Below are 18,000 nucleotides of genomic sequence, written 5' to 3'. Positions count from 1 at the left end.
CGATTTGCCGAAATAAGTGTATATGATTTCTTTCTTACCACTGCTTTCAGATTCATTATCACTGTAGTCATCGGAATCCGATTCCCCAGCCATCGATGATGTGCGTCCACCTGCCGAAGTGGATGACTGCTGGTCAAAGTCCATATCTACATCCAAGAACTCGCTGTCTGGCGGCATTGGTCCCGGATTTATTCCCAGTTCAATGCACTTCTTAAAGTGAGTTTTCGATTGCATATGCTTGGTCAGATTTCCCTTGGTCTTAAAACTGTGGAATGGAACAAAGTTTATAATAAGTAATCTTTTAAGTACGCAAAAAATGCAATGACTCACCTGAAGTTGCAATGGCTGCATGTGAATGGCCTCACGTCCGTATGAGTGCGAATGTGCTTCTTGAGCATCGACGGCTTCTTGCAGCGAATTCCGCACTCGGAGCAAACATATCTTCCCCTTCCTCGGCCACGGATGTACGTGTAATCCTCATGAGACTCGTAGCCACCCACCAGGGGCTGCCCGGATGGACTTGTCTCCAACTTTTTGGCCTGTGCCTCCTCATTCGCCTTGGCCGCCACATTTGCCTCACTGAGAGCGGCAATCGTGACAGTGGGTGGGGTCTTTAGGGGTCCTTGATAGAAAGCACTGCTGGTGGAGGACGTCGAGGGGGAGGACACGATTTGCTGGGAAGCGACTAAGTTGTAGCTAAGTTTTCCCGATCCAGCCATGGCGGTGGAGCTGCCATTTCCTAACATCCTTTGACGGGAGTCGTAGAGTGCCATAACTTGCTTAAGTTTGAATCCAAGTGGATGTGGCTGGTTCTCCTCGCAAACCTGCCACACACTATACATCGATAGTTTGTGCATTCCTGCCACATACGAAGGCTGTGGACAGTTCACCGTGCAGTAAAACATCTTTGTGCTGCATTTGAGGCCCAGATATGTGTAGGCGTGTCCATTGAGATACAGTTGCACACAGGATTTGGACGGCCTGGGTGTCTCCGGCGAGATCAGCGGCAATGTATTAGCTGTCGGTGTAATGCCATGATGGCGTTTAGGAGTAAAAGTACCGGGTTTCAGTGGCAAACTAGTAGGCCGCAGAAACTTGGACTTCGCCGATGCTGAGGAACTGGCTACGGGACTGGTCTCTTCTGGAGCGTTTCCGTTGGGAGTATCAACATGTAGTGGTGTTAGGGTCAACTCTTGCTGTTTCCCAGCAATCACATTTTCCAGATTAAAGTGTCGTACTTCAGGTTCAGTGGTCTTCACATTATCCGCCATGCGTAGAAAGTTAAATGGTGCTTTCTTCGGTGTCTCCTTGCTGTTCCACTGCAGCGCTTGCCGCTGGGCAGGAGTTGGTGGCTGTCGACTGAACTCGCTTGGCACATTCTGAACTCCACCGAATGGCGACAGGGCCTTCAGTTCACCGGATCCTCCTCCCAACAGCAGCGGGCTGGGTTGCTTTCGATTTGGACTGCGACCTCGACTAGAGGGAATGGGTAGTTGCAGCTGTTGTGGCGGAGGCGGCAGTAGCGGCATTTGTGGTGTCAGACTACCGGGTCCTGGCATTCCAGGCACATGAGGTATTGGTGTTGCTGGAGTGGTTTTATCTCCACCGCTCATCGGGGGCAGCGTTAGCGGATTGAAGGCAGTTATTGAGTTAATGGGCGGAAATTGAAAGTGCTGCGGACCTGAGCTAACGCCGAGAAGTCCACTGCCACTGACCAGTGCCATCAGCTTACGCTCCTTACTGGATGATCCTGTTTCGTTGTTGACTTTGACTGATACATCCTGGAAGCTTCCACCGGACAACAACGGTGTTCTAATCATCTTCGGGCTGTTGTCCAAGTCTGGGCACTCCGAAATGGGTATCATGCTGCCTCCCGAAGAGGTGAATCTGCGCAGTCGCTCCTCCTTGGAGGACTGCAACTCCGGCACACTATTACTGCTATTCTGATTATTAAAAGAAAAGTTGAAACTCGTCGGTTGCTGAGAGGAGGATGCTACAACCAAGTCGCTAGTCTTGATGCGTTTGGCGGGCTGAGCTTCAATCACAAATTGTCGATCCTCGTGCATTTTGGTTATGACCACAGAATCCTGGGCCTTGCGTGGTGCACTTTGCTGAGCATAGTCCACTAGGGGAGTTTTTCCCAACAATGGACCAGGTGACGGTAGAGGCGCATCCACAAAGCGGAGTGCTTCAATCTGGGGGGCAGGTGCTGATGATGGAGCAGTGACCGTAGCTACAGCAGGGGCTGGGGCAGAAGCTGTTACAGTGGGAGCTGTTACAGTTGATGTCCTTGCTGGCGTCTGTGCTGCACTTAGGCGACTTAATACCAAACTACTCCTTTTGGTTTTCAACTGCGACCAGGCCAACTTGGCCAGAGATAAGGGGTTCTTCGAGTTGGCCATGTGGCTTTTCAGCTCCGGTAGACTCAACGAGATCGAGTTGGAGCGGAAGGGCGAAGATGCTGGACTCATTGGTGCACTTGAGCTCGCATCCTGACAGTAAGTGCTGTTGTGCAGCTTCAGATCGTCCGCACTGCGGAATTCACTTGCACAGATGGGACACGAATAAACAGCATCATCGCCTTCGCCAATCGGCACGGCCAATCCTCGAGCATTAAGCAGTAGATTCTTAATTATCGAATTATTAACCTGAGCAGGTGGTGGAGCAGTTTTGGAGCTACTAGTCGAATTGGTAGAAGTCGTTGGATTCGGTGCCAGAGAGCTGGTGGACAAGGAACTGACGGGCACAGTGACCAGAGTTGGTTTAGGCTTCGCTGATAAATTCAGAGGCATAACAGGCACTGCCGTCGTCGGTTGCTCAATTTTTGCCACTGGTGTTGCGGGATCCTGGCGATATTGCAATGTTTGCATGGGCAACGGGGACGGCGGTGGCGGAAGTTGCTGCTGCTGCTTCACCGGCGTAGTCATCACTACTCCAGGCTTATAGGCATTCCTTTTAACCACCCCATTTGGAGGTTCTATCTGTTGCTGTTGGCATTCCTGTTGCTGTTGGATGTAAGTATAGTAGTTCTGCTGCTCGAGCTGCATCTGCTGCTGTGTTATCTGTTGCTGCTGGGTTATCTGCTGCTGCTGCTGAAGCTGCTGTTGCTGTTTCTGGAAGATAGCCTGTGCCAAATTCACTTTAGTCTCGCGCTCCGGCATCTGCGCGTTGGTGTTGTTGTGACTATTGTTTGCATGCAATGCCGACGCGTTGCTCCCGTGCTGCGAAGCATTGTTGCTGTTGGCATTGTTGAAACTGCGGGAACGACTAAGCTGTTTAGGGTACTTCTTCTGCAGCAAAATCTCCTTGTTTTCAACTATGGCTTCATTTTGAGAGATCAACTTGGAAATGTGCTCCTGCACTTTGGCCACATTCTGAAATGGATGAAACCAATTTTAGTTTTGCTGTGAAAATAAACTTTTAGAGCAACACTCACTACTTGCTTGCCACCAGTTGAGCTGGCAAAAGTGCTGAGATTGGCGGCGGGAGTGGGAGTGGCTGGTGCTGTTGCTACACTGGAAATCTGGCTATTGGCACGCACCAGCTGTAAACAATAAAATTATATAGATTATAATTAATCTCCGCATTCAAAAAAAAACCGTTCTTAACCAACCTGTTGCGGCGGGAGACTCGGAGGTTGTTGCATTGGTGGTGGCGGCTTGACCAACGGTGGGTGTTGCTGCTGCTGCTGTTGTTGTTGCTGCTGCTGTGCCAGGTGGATTTGGAATTGCTGAATGGCTAACGCATGCTGGTGAATGGCAGCCGCTGCATCTTGGTTGTAGTATGGAGGTTGCCCCAGGTAATACACCCCGCCAGGTGGCATGGCAGCCAACAGTGATTGCTGGGCCAACAGGGATTGCTGCTGCTGCATTTGCAACTGGATCTGATGCGAGTTAATGTGGTGCTTCATCTTCATCTGCGTGCTTGGCGAAAGTGTGGGATGCGCCAGTGACGGCTGCTGCGCTAGAGGAAGCTGAATTGACAGCTTTTGCTGCGCCAATTGGTGTTTCTGCTGCTGTATCTGCAGCTGCTGCTGCTGTATCTGCTGCTGTTGCAGCTCCTTACTGCTACATGAGTACAACGAGGCATTGTGGAACTTGGGCTTATATGGCTTGTAGTCGATCGACTGGCGATGCTGGGCAGTGGCCGAGTGGTGATTGTCCGCTGTGGTGGGTGGCAATGTTCCTGCTGCCGGCGAGCCCAGAGGCAGTTGCTGCATGTAAGTGGGTAGCGGAGGCTGTTGGATGTATGCGCTCTTGGCCGCAGACAGTGTGGAAGGTGAGGGTGTGGGCGAATTGATTGGCTCGTCGTAAGGCGAACCAGCGCGACTCGGCTGCAAAAACGCAAGGAGTTACGTATGTTTCCGATAACAATCTCAGTTATTTAACTTACCAACTCTGAACTACTGTTGCTCAGCTCTGCATCCTGATCGGACAATCCATCGTCGGCATCGGCTGGCACTTCCAGGCCCCGCGCTCTGGCCGCATGCGATCTCGAGCGGCAATGTTTGTACAAATTACTCTTCGTCTTAAACGCAATGCCGCACGTTTCGCACGGATACGGCCGTTCGTTCGTGTGGGCCCGTATGTGCTTCTCCAGCACCGAGGGCTTGGCACAGATCAAGTTACAGTACTGACAAACGTATCGTCCGGACTTCTCGCATGCAGGATTTGGCGCTGCTGCTCCGCCTGGAATTCCAGGACTCACTGTTGTTGGCTGCGTCAATTGCTGATGCTGGGCAAATGAGGCCGGTGACAGTGTGGCATTTGCTGCATGGTTGCTGTTGCTGGTGCTGTTCGTGTTGCTGTTGCTGTTGGCTAGAGGCGTTCGCGTTCTTCCCGCCGCTTTGTAGCCACTATTGCTGATGATGCTCTCCTCATGACCAATGGCATTGACATGATTGCTATTTACAAAATTGGCACTGAATTCATGTATTGCTACCGAAGGCGGCGGCGTCTGTTGCTGCACTTGCTGGTGGCTTTGCTGTTGGGTCATCAGATGGTGACCGTTGGCCAGCGGCGTTGTTGGTGGCGGTGAAAGCGAACTGTTTGAGGACAGCGATGTGGTGCGAACGGCATCGCCACTTGCTTGCAGTGCTCCGCCGCCATTCGTCGCACTCCAGCTGTCCACCTCGGTGGTGCTGGCCAAACGTTTGAACTTCTTGTGCAGATAGCGTGAAATATTTGACCGATCCCCCAACGGAGCCTCATCGGTGGCGGGTGTGGCATTTACGGTGGTCTGCTGGCTGCTGATGATGCTCGAGTTGCTCATCGTGTTGGCCACATTGGGAGCCACTGGCTCCTGGTTGCTGCTGACTGCTGCCATCTGTTGTAGCGTCATTTTGCTATCACTTAGACTTGCTTTATCTCTACTCTTAAATTCATAACTCTTCTCACTAATACTATTATCACTGTGGTGGTTGTTGTTGTTATTATTATTTGTGTTGTTATTGTTATTATTATTATTGTTGTTGCTGATGATGTGGTTGCTGTCAACAGTCGGCAGCGGCACCTCGCCTAGCTTATCTCGTGTGCTTGTGCTGGGTTTGCTGCTGCTGTTGCTGTTGCCACTAGCAGCATCTGTTCCTGCTGCTGTTGCTGCCGCTTTAGAGGCTGTTAATGTTGCATCTGTTGCTGTTGCAGTTGCTGATGCTGGTGCTGTTGCCTCTGTTGCTGCTGCCAATGCAATTGCTGCAGCGATGTTGGCCTTGTTGGTTGATCTCTGAGTGACTGTGGTTGCTGTTGCAGTTTCCCGATATGTCCGCTTCTTGGTTGGCGTTGCTGCTGTTGTTACTGTTGTGGTTGCTGCTGCTGCTGCTGCTGCTGCCGCTGCTGCTGTGGCACGTCGCGTATTGTTCACTTTATTGGTCTTGTACTGTTTGCCTGCGGTTTTGTAATGCTTGGCCGTTGTGGTGGTTGCATTTTCCATATTATTATCGAATTTATTATCCTGTGACGTATTTGCAGTGGGCTCATCTACAGCGAAACGAAAAGAGAGAGAAAAACCAAATTAATTCGATGTGTTTCGCATAATTTAATTTAAATGACAATGCTAATTGATACATTCATGATAAGCCCATTTATATACATTGATATCCCCGCTAGCTAATCCACATCTGACCAAGAATTTGCAAATCTTCGGATGATTAAATATTTAATATTTTAACTTTCATAAAATACACCCTTGCCCCCTGGCCGATGTACAATTGCGGTTTGCATTTGGGTTTCCCAAGACCAGTATAGTACACTTTTATTTCGAGACCCATTATCAGCACTAATTGGGGCTCAATCTTATCAACGCGTAGCCGAGAATGCCAGATACGGAGCACGCTAATTCTCTCCATGGCGATCAATCCGCCAGGTGAATCACAAGTTCGCAAATGTCTGTGCGCTATTGAAAATCAATTTCCCACTCTGTGAACGTGTCAACATCGATAAAGCACAGTGGCGAAAATATACGAATATATTCGCCTTGTTTCTTTTATCAACTTTCTATTTTGAATTCCCAACTTAGCTGGGGTTCAGGCCCCACCTGCCGAAAACCACACACAGGCGACCAAAAGATACAAAAATCCAAGAAAAGTGACAAGTGAAGTGTAATGACTGGTGTCGCTGGCATTTCGTTTGTTGTTGGGGGCTTCCTTATCACCGCTCGTGCACACATGTGTGACAACAGTGCGTATCAGTACGGTAAAGCTGCTGGCAGGCAGGTGTGTGATTAGCAATGGGATTATAAAGTGTTGCCAAATATGAAGAAGAGTGGATACTTGAGAACAGCATTTGCTCGCATTAATTAAGGCTTCAGTTTGAAAAACAATTTAGGCAATCCTTGGTAAATTCTCTGTTTTGTGCATGCCAAACGAAACAAAAACTTAAAAATTCTTTAAAAAATTCCTATTTATGTGAGCCCCACTGTCTGCATAGATGGTATTATATGACTCGGCCGGCTGGGCTGTCGGGCGATTAGTAAGCCGGGGCAGTTCTCAAATCACAATCGCACACAGACTGAACAGAAAAAAAAAAAAAAAACGCTCACTGGCAACCGAGCTGGGTCGCGTTAATTGACTCGACTGCGACGACTGTTTAGCATTCAGCGTTATTATTATACACATTATACGGCATTATGCGATCGCAGCGACTCTCGTCGCGTACCAATGTTTACTCAATTTGTTATCAGCACGGCTGGCTATAAGGCTTTCGATCCGTGCGACCGCAAAAAAAAATAAAAATAAATAAATAAAAAAAACAAAAATTGCCCAAAAGTTCCATTGATAATGCCAAGCTCTACATGCACAGGCGGTAAGTAAGTATTTTCGGTACGTGTGTTTGCCAGATTCATTATCAGTTATCAGTGGGGACTATCGTGCGCCTGAGTCAGAAACAGAGCAGAAACGATAAGCGATCCCCATCGTAAGCCACCACCAAGTGATTGCCAATTTGCCGGAGTGCAGACGCGTTGACGTCAGTTATCCGATACGTAGTACTATTCGTTCGCAATCGTAAGGGGCTATATCATATCAGATTGTCAACTCATTGGGCAATTAAGTGGCATTCGCTGGCGATTAGCTGTTCGGGGATACAAATCCTAATTACATAATCGTGTGTAGTAAATATGTGTATGCACTCGACTTATTAATAAAACGAGTGAGTGGGTCAATTACAAGGCGCCAACTGCGCCACAATTGAAATGCATACATATGTGTGGCGATTACAAGGAATGTGAAAACAAAAGCGTAGTATGACCATTTTGACTAAATAAGCAGAATAAAGTTTAATAACACAACGCTCAGAATCTAGCTTTCGAAATAATATTTACATTTGTGTGTTCATTCGCTGTGCGAGAAACTACTGAAGTTCAACTGTACATAATCACAAAGTGGGCTATACATTATACAGCAGAAACTGGCGAAACTAATGCCATCATCAACAGTCACGACAGTACAATAAAGTCAAGCGGGAATAAAGAAGATAAGCTAATCAGAAGTAGGCGCTTATAAAAACGCCAGCAATTAAAACCAGAATACTCTCATATGCGGAGATACCCACACAACCAATGTGCAAACAAGAAGCGCAAAGTGCATAGTGACGTTTAAAGATCATCCAAAGTTAGTTTATCCACCGTTTAGTTTATTGTTAGCCACGTAAATCTATTTGCCAATATTATCAATACGACGTTTTCTTTATCACGAACTTTTGTTTAACGATCGGGGGGCTTCTAATTACGCCTGTTTGCCAGCATTTTCAGGCGTGAAAACGGCAAGTGAACGCGAAACACATGGGAACGTATTTCAATATATGCATGTGTACAAACTGGAACTGCATTTGCATTGGCATTTTCATTTGCATGCACATTTTTATTGAGCCAAGCGAAATACAATTGCCCCTGTTCAAAGTGCAATAAATAAAGCGCCACGAATAATCGAATAGGGCTCGGTACACTGTTACAAATATCGAAAAGATGGTTGCAATTAGAAGTTCTTCTAACCAGCTAATAAACACCTAATCTTAGGTTTTAAACACCCACTTTGAATTATCAATTCCGCGCCAAACTTCATGAATATCTAAAATACATACATTAATCACAATATGAGCACTTCATATTTAATCATATTTACATTTGTTCAAAAAGTTTGTTTTTGGAATCATATGGAAATTCCGGCGTTAGCATTGTTTCTGGTGTAGAAAAGCTTGATAAGTTTGCTGCTCATATTGAGCACACGCTATCTCGCCTACGTCACAAGTGCATTTCGCGTTTGACTGAGTGACTGCCTGAATTCGAAATTATAATAAAACGAGAATACATATAAAAACACCCACACCAGCGCAGCGCAATAATGAAAAATAAATAGCAAAATCAACGAGGTGCGGCGGCAACGGCGCCACAAAGTCCACACATCTGTCTGACGGTCAGTCTGTCAGTCCGTCACTCTGTCATTCGGTCATTCGCTCAATCCGCGCGATGACGACTACGTCATCGCAGTGCAAAAAGCACTAAGCACTCGCCCACTTGGCAATTGTTTATAATTTATTAGCAGGCAGCGTTTTACAGCAGTAGAGCAGAACGAACCAAAAATGCATATGTATAGTATAATACGTCAAAAAAAATTCGCGGAAAAGATTCCGAAATTCCAGCGAACGGCCAAAATGCGAAAAGCGAAATGCCCGACAAAAATGACGAAAACGGCACAAACGGTAAAGAGAAACATACCCAAGTTTAATTGTGACCACACGCATTTTTCCGCCTGTACCGCTCATTTGCATAGTTGGTGTTGTTGTTCGTTTGGCTCGAAGCGCAACAATTGGAAGTGCACGGCGAGAAAAATCTGGCGGCGCGAATAGCAAGAAATCGAAAAGGCGACAATCGACAATCGACGACAACCGACGCGCCTGAAACATTTAAGGCAACTAGACGAGGCGACCAGCGAAATTCATTCAGAGTGTGCTCAGCGTGTGTGCTTGTGTGTGCATGTGTGTGGTGTGTGCGAAAAGAAAACGAAGAAGCGACCGAACGGGGCAAAAACAACAAGTAAGAAGCCCAAAGCCGCACTAGTCGACTACAATGTACCCTTGAGTGGCAGTAAAAGTTATACTAACTGCAAATGTAGCTATAATTAGTTGGAATAGGCTAAAAGTTTTGGATTTCTGCGATTTTGAGTTGAGTTTACTAATAGGAAAGTTGAAGTAGGAATGTCTTTATGCTTAAAACTTAAAAAAGAAATTTTGTATAATGCTAAAACAGTCTATATCCAATAATATTCGGTAGTAGCTCTATTAGATCCTTAGATTATTAATTATTCGCATATTGAAAATACAGCTGTATTCAAATAAATATAGTTGGAAAGATTTCCTGCTATAGCGTTTCTTGGTAAATCTAATAATTCCTATAATATTAACCATTTTTTGGAATATAGTTTCTTATTTTAAAAATGCAATATACCCATGTATTAATTCTACTGAGTGTTAAAGAGGCGCGACGTCAGCGCAGGCATCAAAAAAAGTACAATAATCAAATAATTGCGGCAGCTTCGTCGTCGCCCCCCGCACACTCGCACACACACACACACATGTGCTCTCAATCTCCTCACACACATTCGCAATTGTCAATCAAATGTAAGCACAGGGTCGCCACTTCTTTTTGTTCAGCTTTTGAATTTGCGGCAGCCACTGAGAAATGATCAAATCAAGCAAAAATTAAGACTAAAAAAAAAGTATAAAAATTTAACAACAACAGGTGACGCGAAGTATGAAGCGAAATGAAACGAAACGAATCGAAATGAAAGACTGTCGCCAGCCAGTCAGACGTTGCTGTTGTTGTTGTTATTTCCCCCTATTGTTGATTACGTACCACACACACACACACACTCACACACAAGTGCGCTCCGTAAAACACGCGCACGCACACCAACAAACGACCCCATCGGCGACCACATTCCCCCGCACAAATATGCGAAATTTTGCTGACTAAGGAAGGTCTGGGGAGCACCAGGCAGAAAAAAAACAGCAAAAAGCAAAAAGAGGCTAAAAAGCACAGCGCGATAACAACAAAAGCATTTAAAACGTAGAAGCACAAAACGAAGCAACGGAAAAAGTGATAATAAAATAATAATTGCTACAGCGCACACCGATCGCGCGCGCGAGAGAGAGAGAGAGCAGGCCAGAGTTGCCATATTAGCTGCGAGAGAGAAACCCCATCAGCTACCCCCACTCTATCCCCAATTAACCAATTCAGCACGATCTGCCCATCTGTGTATCACCTTAACTTTTTTATAGCTAACCTTTTTTTTTGTAATTCATTTAGGATTATCGTAGGGGATATCATTAAGGACATGAAATGTTATCTAATAAACACGTCTGGTTTTGTAAAATTCGAACTTACATTAATAGTAAGCTATTATTTACCAGAAGGCATCCCTTAATTATCTACAGGTATTCTTAGCTTTTTTAGATCTGGCTACTTTTCGATGGCAGCAGCACTGTCTGCCATGTGGCGACGAAGCCCCACAGCCCGAGCCAGTGCTCCCCCGCTCCCCGCTCCATGCCTCTAGCGGTTCGCTCGCGAACATGACTAAGCCAAACAACTTGACAACACTGTCGGGAATTGTTGCTGCTTTTGAGTCAATTCATAAGAAACGAGGAAACCCGCCGCCATATCGTTGTTGCTGCCGTATTTATTTACGTACATATGCCTGTGTATATATGCATGTGAGTTTGCTGGTGTGTTGGCATGAGCATGAATCAAGTTAAAAATTTTAATAATTTTGCCCGATGTTGTGGTTGAAAACGAGTTTAGCTTGTTGAGCTTGGATGTGTGTGTGTATGTATTTCAGTGCGGCTACTTGTTTTCTTCAGTCTTTTTATTCTTCTTCTTCCTAGTCGTCGTCTTCTCTTCTTCTTGCTCCAGCTTGGACACTGCGATAATATTTTACACTCATGCACACATATATTTACACTACGACGAACAGAAGAGCTTGATAAGCGCTTTGTGCGCCATCTCCCTCTTTGGAAATTGTATGGCAAGGGGAAAGGGTAGGCGGCTGTGACGTACCCGTGTCTCACTGTTATTGTTGTTGCCCACTCAGCCGTGCTGAAGTGTTATAGGAAATCAAATTAAGGCGATTAAAGAGCGAGTGCATGCGCTCTCGAATTAAAAAAAGAAGAGAGAGAGAGAGTGACGATCGCTCTTGACGGAAGATAGAAGATGACTACTTAAGTGGGGCATTCGAGAAGATTGATACCCTACGATGATAATTACTGTCTATCCTTTGCCTATCTTATATATAGCCTTTTTTACTTTTATGGTATAGTTATGCTTTATCTTTTTGAACAAAACATACTTTGAAACATGCTTTGAACAGTAATATTAATTTTTTATGTAAAAGGAAAGTTAATAAGATTTATTTTTAAATTTTTTCCTGTTGAAATGCACACAAACTAAGTACTATTTACTGGTCAACCCATAGTGTCCAAGAACTGATAAGGCTAGGACAAAGACATCTTGCCTTTGAGCAGAACTTTGTCATTTGCTGATAAGTTTGAAAGCGATTCGAGCCAAGTCGGTATACAGTTTTATTTATTTATTATTTACTTAAAATGGGTTTCCAGTGCAGAATATTGATATAAACAAGCATAGCGCCAAACGGGCGATATATTATGGGGAATTGCGAAAACAATTCTCGAAAAGTGCTCTGACGTCGGTCTCTTGACTAATCTGGCGTGCTTTTCGAGAAATAGATTTCGATTTCGGAGGCTTATCAATCGACTCTTCATTCGTGGAAAGTGAAAGGTCAAGGTACGCTTACGGAAATTGGTAAATAGATAAGACATTTCGATGGAATATTTGTTTGGGTCTATAAGCCTCTTTGCAGGAGATCCATTTCGTTTATCTATCGTCGAATGAGTAAGCAATATATTAAGCGATTTGGCGAACACAACAAAATTCTCGGCATATTATACACTTTTCACATTAGCACGGAAATTCCCAAATTTTGTTTGACGTCAGCAGAGAAAATTTGTAAAAATTTCTCGAGAGTAGAAATCATGTTCTTTCGGTACTGAAATGTTTTCCGATTGCCAAGGTCTCTGGGTTTACATTGTACGTAGGTGAAAAATCTGTATAAACAAAATTGATTTTTGGCACAGCGAAACAAAACAGTTTAAACAATATAATTTAGCACTTTTAAGACATTCCTGTATATATTTATGGACTATTAAAATATATTTAATTTAATTAAGTTGCCTAAAGGAAAAGCTTTAAAACTTAAAAAAATCATTCAATTTTCCAAAAGAATAGTCATATATTTCCGAATATTATTATGATTATAGCTTGGGGGCGCGATAATCGTAAATATGAAATGAGTTCAAAGTAAATATCGACTTATTTCCTTCTCCCTATTGCGAAATTTGTATGAGAACCCCTTTAAATATAGGAATTCGTGGCCAAAAGTGTTAAATAATTGCCAGGCCAACAATTTTTTGTTTACACACAAAGCGAAACGAAACGGCAGAAGATCAAGAAAAGCAGACAGAAATCGTTCGATAATTTGTGTTTATTTTTATTTTCCACTGTCTTTGACTTTTGACTTTGCTCTGCTGGCTGATAGAATGTGATTTTCTCGATTTTCTTGATTTTCAATTTTGTTTTGGTGCCGCCGCCTCGCTAGAAAAGTATTTTTAAATGCTCCAACTACGTAAGACGACATTCAAGTGTTTTATTTTAGACAGTAGACGGTATAGAGCCAACTAGTCGTCTATATATACACACATTGGCGTCTATATATCTGCATAAATATTTTTAGTTGCCTCTATTGGCCTTTTGCGTTAGCACATTTTTGTTAAATATTATCTATTTGTATTATGCTTTATGACAGCCAAATGGAAAACTCGAATCACTTCGATTACGCAATTTGGCGCGCCCCATAACGATCATAATTCAATTTCGAATCTTGAAACATTCTTGATATTTCAAACTTTATGGCGCCGCAAAAGCAAAGTATTTTTTTTTTTTGCTTTAATGTCACGTTATTTCGTATATTTCGTATTTCGGGGGCTAATTAAATTAAACTGTTTATAAATACTTGTGCTCTATCAAAGGCCACCAAAACAAACGATTAAAGAAAAGAATCTCCAAATCATTCGAGCGCAAACAAAAATGTTTCCCAGCGCCAAGCCATCAAAATAATTTTTCACAAATTGTGTGCGTTGTTCTTTCTTGAAACTTTTTTTCTTTTCTTTTCGTTTTTTTTTTCATATTTTTTTTTCTTCTTTCTGCTTGTCTTGGCGTTTTGGCATTTGAAGGACGGAAATACGTTGGCGGCGTTGTGAATTTTTGCATATTAGCAAAAAGTGAGAAAAAGAAATAGCCATAAATACACAAAAATTTTGATAAATTCAAAGCGCTTACGTAGGCAACTCATGGGGCTATGCGAATGATTCGCTTCGATTCAATTCGATTCGATTCGAATTGAGCCGATGAAATGTATGCACAGGCATGCGCATTGGGCGTGAAAAAAAAATGGTAACAGATTTCCAGACTAGCACCCAAAGTATCTGTATCTGTAGCTGTGTCTGTGGCTGTGAGTGCGGAGTATCTGTTGCTCTGTAGCTCTGTTGTCAAGGTCATGACTGCTCTTTAGGGGTTGCCCCGTCGATAAACATGTGTCGTCATTCCCCAGGCGGCAGGGTATTCCTCAAAACTCACAAGCGGCACACAGGCAGCAAAGGCGGAACGTATTATAACTGTTGCATGTTTAATTGTTCGCAAAACACTTGAGAGCAGCGCAGTCTTAAGACCCTGAGATATGTACGTGTACAGTGAAACTCCTCCATGGGGAACCGCAAACTGAAGTACTAACAATCTGATTGTATATAGTTTCTAAAAATCGGTAAATGCTTAATATAACTTCTGTGGCATAGTTTCTAAAGATTTCAAGAAGCAAATGTGTGAGTTCGGTTCGTAACTTGCAACACATTGGTGTCATGCTAGAAGTTTCCACTGTGGCAGCAGGAACAGCAACAGCGATTTCGGCTGAACGCCCCGTGGTGCAGTCTTAAGTGGATTTCCACCTTAAGTTGCATTAGTATCGATGTTGTTGCTGCTCACGTTGCACATCGATGTGGTTGTTGTTGCTGCTGCTGCCGCCGCTGCTGGCGTGTCAATGACGTTGCAAGCCTTTTGTTTGTCTTTCTACCTAGCCAGGTATCCTGGCGCCGGCTTAATTTACGAAAAGGTAAAGATAAACGACAGGTAAAACGCCTCAAAGTAGTTCAAGTCCAATCAGCATGCTCTCCCGCTCGCGCACGCACACCAGCCAATGCACCTTTTTACCCACACCAATGCAGAGATTATCCATCCACTCACCCGCACACGTTGCTCCTCTTGTTGCTGTAGAAACTAACACCAATACTAATCTGAGAGATATTGCGGCCCGGCCGCGCGGGGTTGCCCAGATTTGAGTGTTGTTTTTGTGTTGCTTCTCCTTCGGTATTGTATTCTCTTGAGAGAGGGGGCAAGGGGTGGGGGGATCGCTCTTTCGACTTTTGTTTATATTGAATTTTCACAGTTTTTCTTGGAATTCCTTCCACACTCGCTGGCTCACTCGCACGCACTTACTCACTCGCTCTCTTTTCTATTTCCTTTACTTTTTAAGAGAGATACTTTGAAATTTGCACTTTGATTCCGTGCGTGTTTTCGTATACTATTTTCGCTTTTGCACCGCAGCTAATTAGCATATTATGACATTCATTTCGCTGTAACCTTTTCCTCTTCGTGGCTCTTGCTGTGCACTCTTTTGCGCGCTATGATCTAATTTGATTAATACAAAACTTGTTGTGGCGGCTGCACTCGCACTTCTCGCCCACACACACTATTATATACAAACATACGTGCACACACAAGTATGCTGAGCACAAACACACGCGCGATTGTTCCGTTCTTTTGTGGTTTCTTTTCTGCCTTTTGTTTATGTTGTGCTGCGTTGTTGTTTATTCCGACTTGTTCGAATTAATTCATCGCATCGCCGAATAATTAACTAATAGCCACGCCGCACCGAACAAGCGAACAACCGCACCGAACGACGAAAGATCGAAGAATGGCGGGCCTCGACTGTTTTTTTTCGCCGTCGACGCTGGCAGCGACGCGGGCAGCGCAGCAGGCAGCGACGCTTAACCCTTGTGTAGACTTTCGAAGAGCTGCAAAGTGCAGGTGCCAACTCTCGGTTGATCTTGATCATAAAGTTCTAGTTCTAACGCGGTTATCATGATTTAGTTAGTTAGTTTATTTAATTTTCGTATCTATATACGCATTGCTTAAAAGTTTAGTTTTTATTATTAAAATATGATATTCTTACATATTTCGGATCCAGATTAGATGTTTATGCAGTTTTATTATTAAAGCTAAGGCGATAAGTTATCAACACCATTTGAGACATTCCGTATTACCATTTCTTTAATCTTTATGACATTGCCAGGAGATAAAGTATTATTATTTTATCCGTACCTTAACCCTTAACTAGTAATGATAAATGACTTCATATTCATAATGGAACCATTTCTTAGTCATTAGGAAATACGACACAAAAAAGCACATATTATAAACATTTCTATTATTTCACACATGTTAGCATATAAGGCTATGTTTTTTGCGATTTGTGCACTATAAAATACACATCCAAGGGTTAATGGAACCGATCAACTGTTTCTCTCAATCAAACGTCGCAGTGTGGGCAAATATTTGTGGATCAATTCGCGCACTGCACCCAAAATCACAATTTATTATAGCCATTAGGTATTTATGCTCAATGACTAGCATATGGCTTTGCGTTTACATTATTCCGTTGCATCATTCAACGGTTGGTTAACTTACCCCACCACGCCTGAACCGCCCCTGGGCGAATGATTAACAATACCCGGCAAGAACAAGAACAACAAAAGGAGAAACAGAACACAACAAGAACAACAAGTGAACTGGCGTCGCCAAGTCGTCGGCGTCACCGTGCCTGTGTATGTGTGCGTGAGTGTGAGTGAGCGCGACTGTTGCGTCTGTGGTGTTCTGAGGGCCTGCCATCTCTTTCCGGCCAACTTGATATTCGGGCCCCAGCAGACATATGGCGCTGTTGCGCTCTCTTTCCACGAAATGAGCAAAATCACTTTCCTCCTCCTTCTCAACAACTCTCCTGCTGCTTCTTCTTGCAATACCGTGGAATAGCGAGGTATAATATTTCAAATTAACTCAAATCTATAATAGGATAATCCCATTAAAAATTATTATATTGGCTCAATGTTATGTTAAAATAAGAACATAATTATTTGCAATTGGTGATAATAAAAAAGATAAAAGAGAATACAACAAACATTTACATTTGTATGTTGTTTCAGTAGTACGGAATTAACACAGGGTATTTGTCTGTCGACTACAACTAATGTATCATTCCTTCTGGTTTCTGTTGTACTTCGCTGCGTATTTTTCTAAAGCGAGGGAAGCCCGCCCGCAAAATGTGCTATTGTTATTGTTGCTCTTGCTTTTGTTAAATAAAACCAAAAAAATATAAAAAAGGGAAGAAGAAGAACGCATAAAGTGAGCGCCGCGTTCTTGGCTTATTAGATCAATTGGTTTTGCACTTTTTGCCTCCGTAGTGTTGCGCTGCCTTTTTGTTGAGTTTATTTATACAATTTATATTCTATTTACCCCGCTCCGCGCAATTTTCAGCGTACAGTTTTTGTTTGCTAATTTATAGTGGAAGATTGTTTTTGGGTTGGGTAATTGCAGAACGCGAGGTTTCAAATTGATTTTGGCTTTATAGGTGTCACATTCAATTAACAGCAATTATTTTGGAGTAGTTTGAATGTTATTTATAAACTGGAGGAAATTGTGCAAAATACATATTAAGTGTGCATTTATTTTGTACTATAAACTATAATTGTGTTGCATTTTGAATGAAAAACTCGAGTTAACACCCATTGAACTGTTAACAAAATCAATTCGATATGGATACTAATTTGTGGCAGCCGTAAAAGCGTTTCATAAATCACTTTCCCCTTTCCCACAGCCATTAAAAATCCATCTACGATAAGAACAGCGAATTGCCCAAAGAGCTTGACAACAACAACAATGGTATCAGAAACGCTGAAAGTCCCCCGAAGTCTGAAACTTTCTGTGCCAAATCGAACGGAAGCGATTCGATAAGAACTATCATCACACACACACAAGCGCTCTCAATATGGAAAATCCATCATACATACAGATGTGTGGAATATATTCCATGCCATAGGAATAGTTTTCGATGTGTGCTCAGATGTACATTTATTTGGACAGTTGACGTACGATAACAACGCTCGGCACTTGGTCGGCGATGATATCACGAAGAAAGGTAAACAATCTAATCAATAAACACAATCAAGCGAGGACGAGTGGTACGCACTCATCTATGAAAGCAACACGTATGTACATACATATGTATAGAAGTAGACGAGTCTACATACGCGTAGAAATGTACACGGAAAGAAA

At 43.5% G+C, this 18,000-nt stretch overlaps 1 protein-coding gene across 2 annotated transcripts in view; it reads right to left on the bottom strand.

Moving 5' to 3' along the window:
• LOC117138127 overlaps nucleotides 1–18,000 on the bottom strand; it is a 43,234-nt gene that overhangs the window by 3,143 nt on the left and 22,091 nt on the right. Inside the window, exons 1-6 of one of the 2 annotated variants that reach the window (XM_033299992.1) lie at nucleotides 14,857–15,588; nucleotides 4,393–5,975; nucleotides 3,614–4,333; nucleotides 3,437–3,544; nucleotides 331–3,374; nucleotides 39–265 (exon numbers count right to left, since the gene is read on the bottom strand). In XM_033299992.1, coding sequence (XP_033155883.1) covers nucleotides 39–265; nucleotides 331–3,374; nucleotides 3,437–3,544; nucleotides 3,614–4,333; nucleotides 4,393–5,928 — 5,635 coding nt within the window. In that variant the 5' untranslated portion in view covers nucleotides 5,929–5,975; nucleotides 14,857–15,588. Of the gene's footprint in view, nucleotides 1–38; nucleotides 266–330; nucleotides 3,375–3,436; nucleotides 3,545–3,613; nucleotides 4,334–4,392; nucleotides 5,976–14,856; nucleotides 15,589–18,000 lie in introns of those variants that run through there. The other variant, XM_033299991.1, reaches the window with a different exon arrangement.

The sequence above is a fragment of the Drosophila mauritiana genome, chromosome 2R (assembly GCF_004382145.1).
Source record: "Drosophila mauritiana strain mau12 chromosome 2R, ASM438214v1, whole genome shotgun sequence".
NCBI lineage: Eukaryota > Metazoa > Arthropoda > Insecta > Diptera > Drosophilidae > Drosophila > Drosophila mauritiana.
The sequence above is the reverse complement of the archived record's forward strand: the minus strand, read 5'-3'. Positions and strand labels throughout refer to the sequence as shown.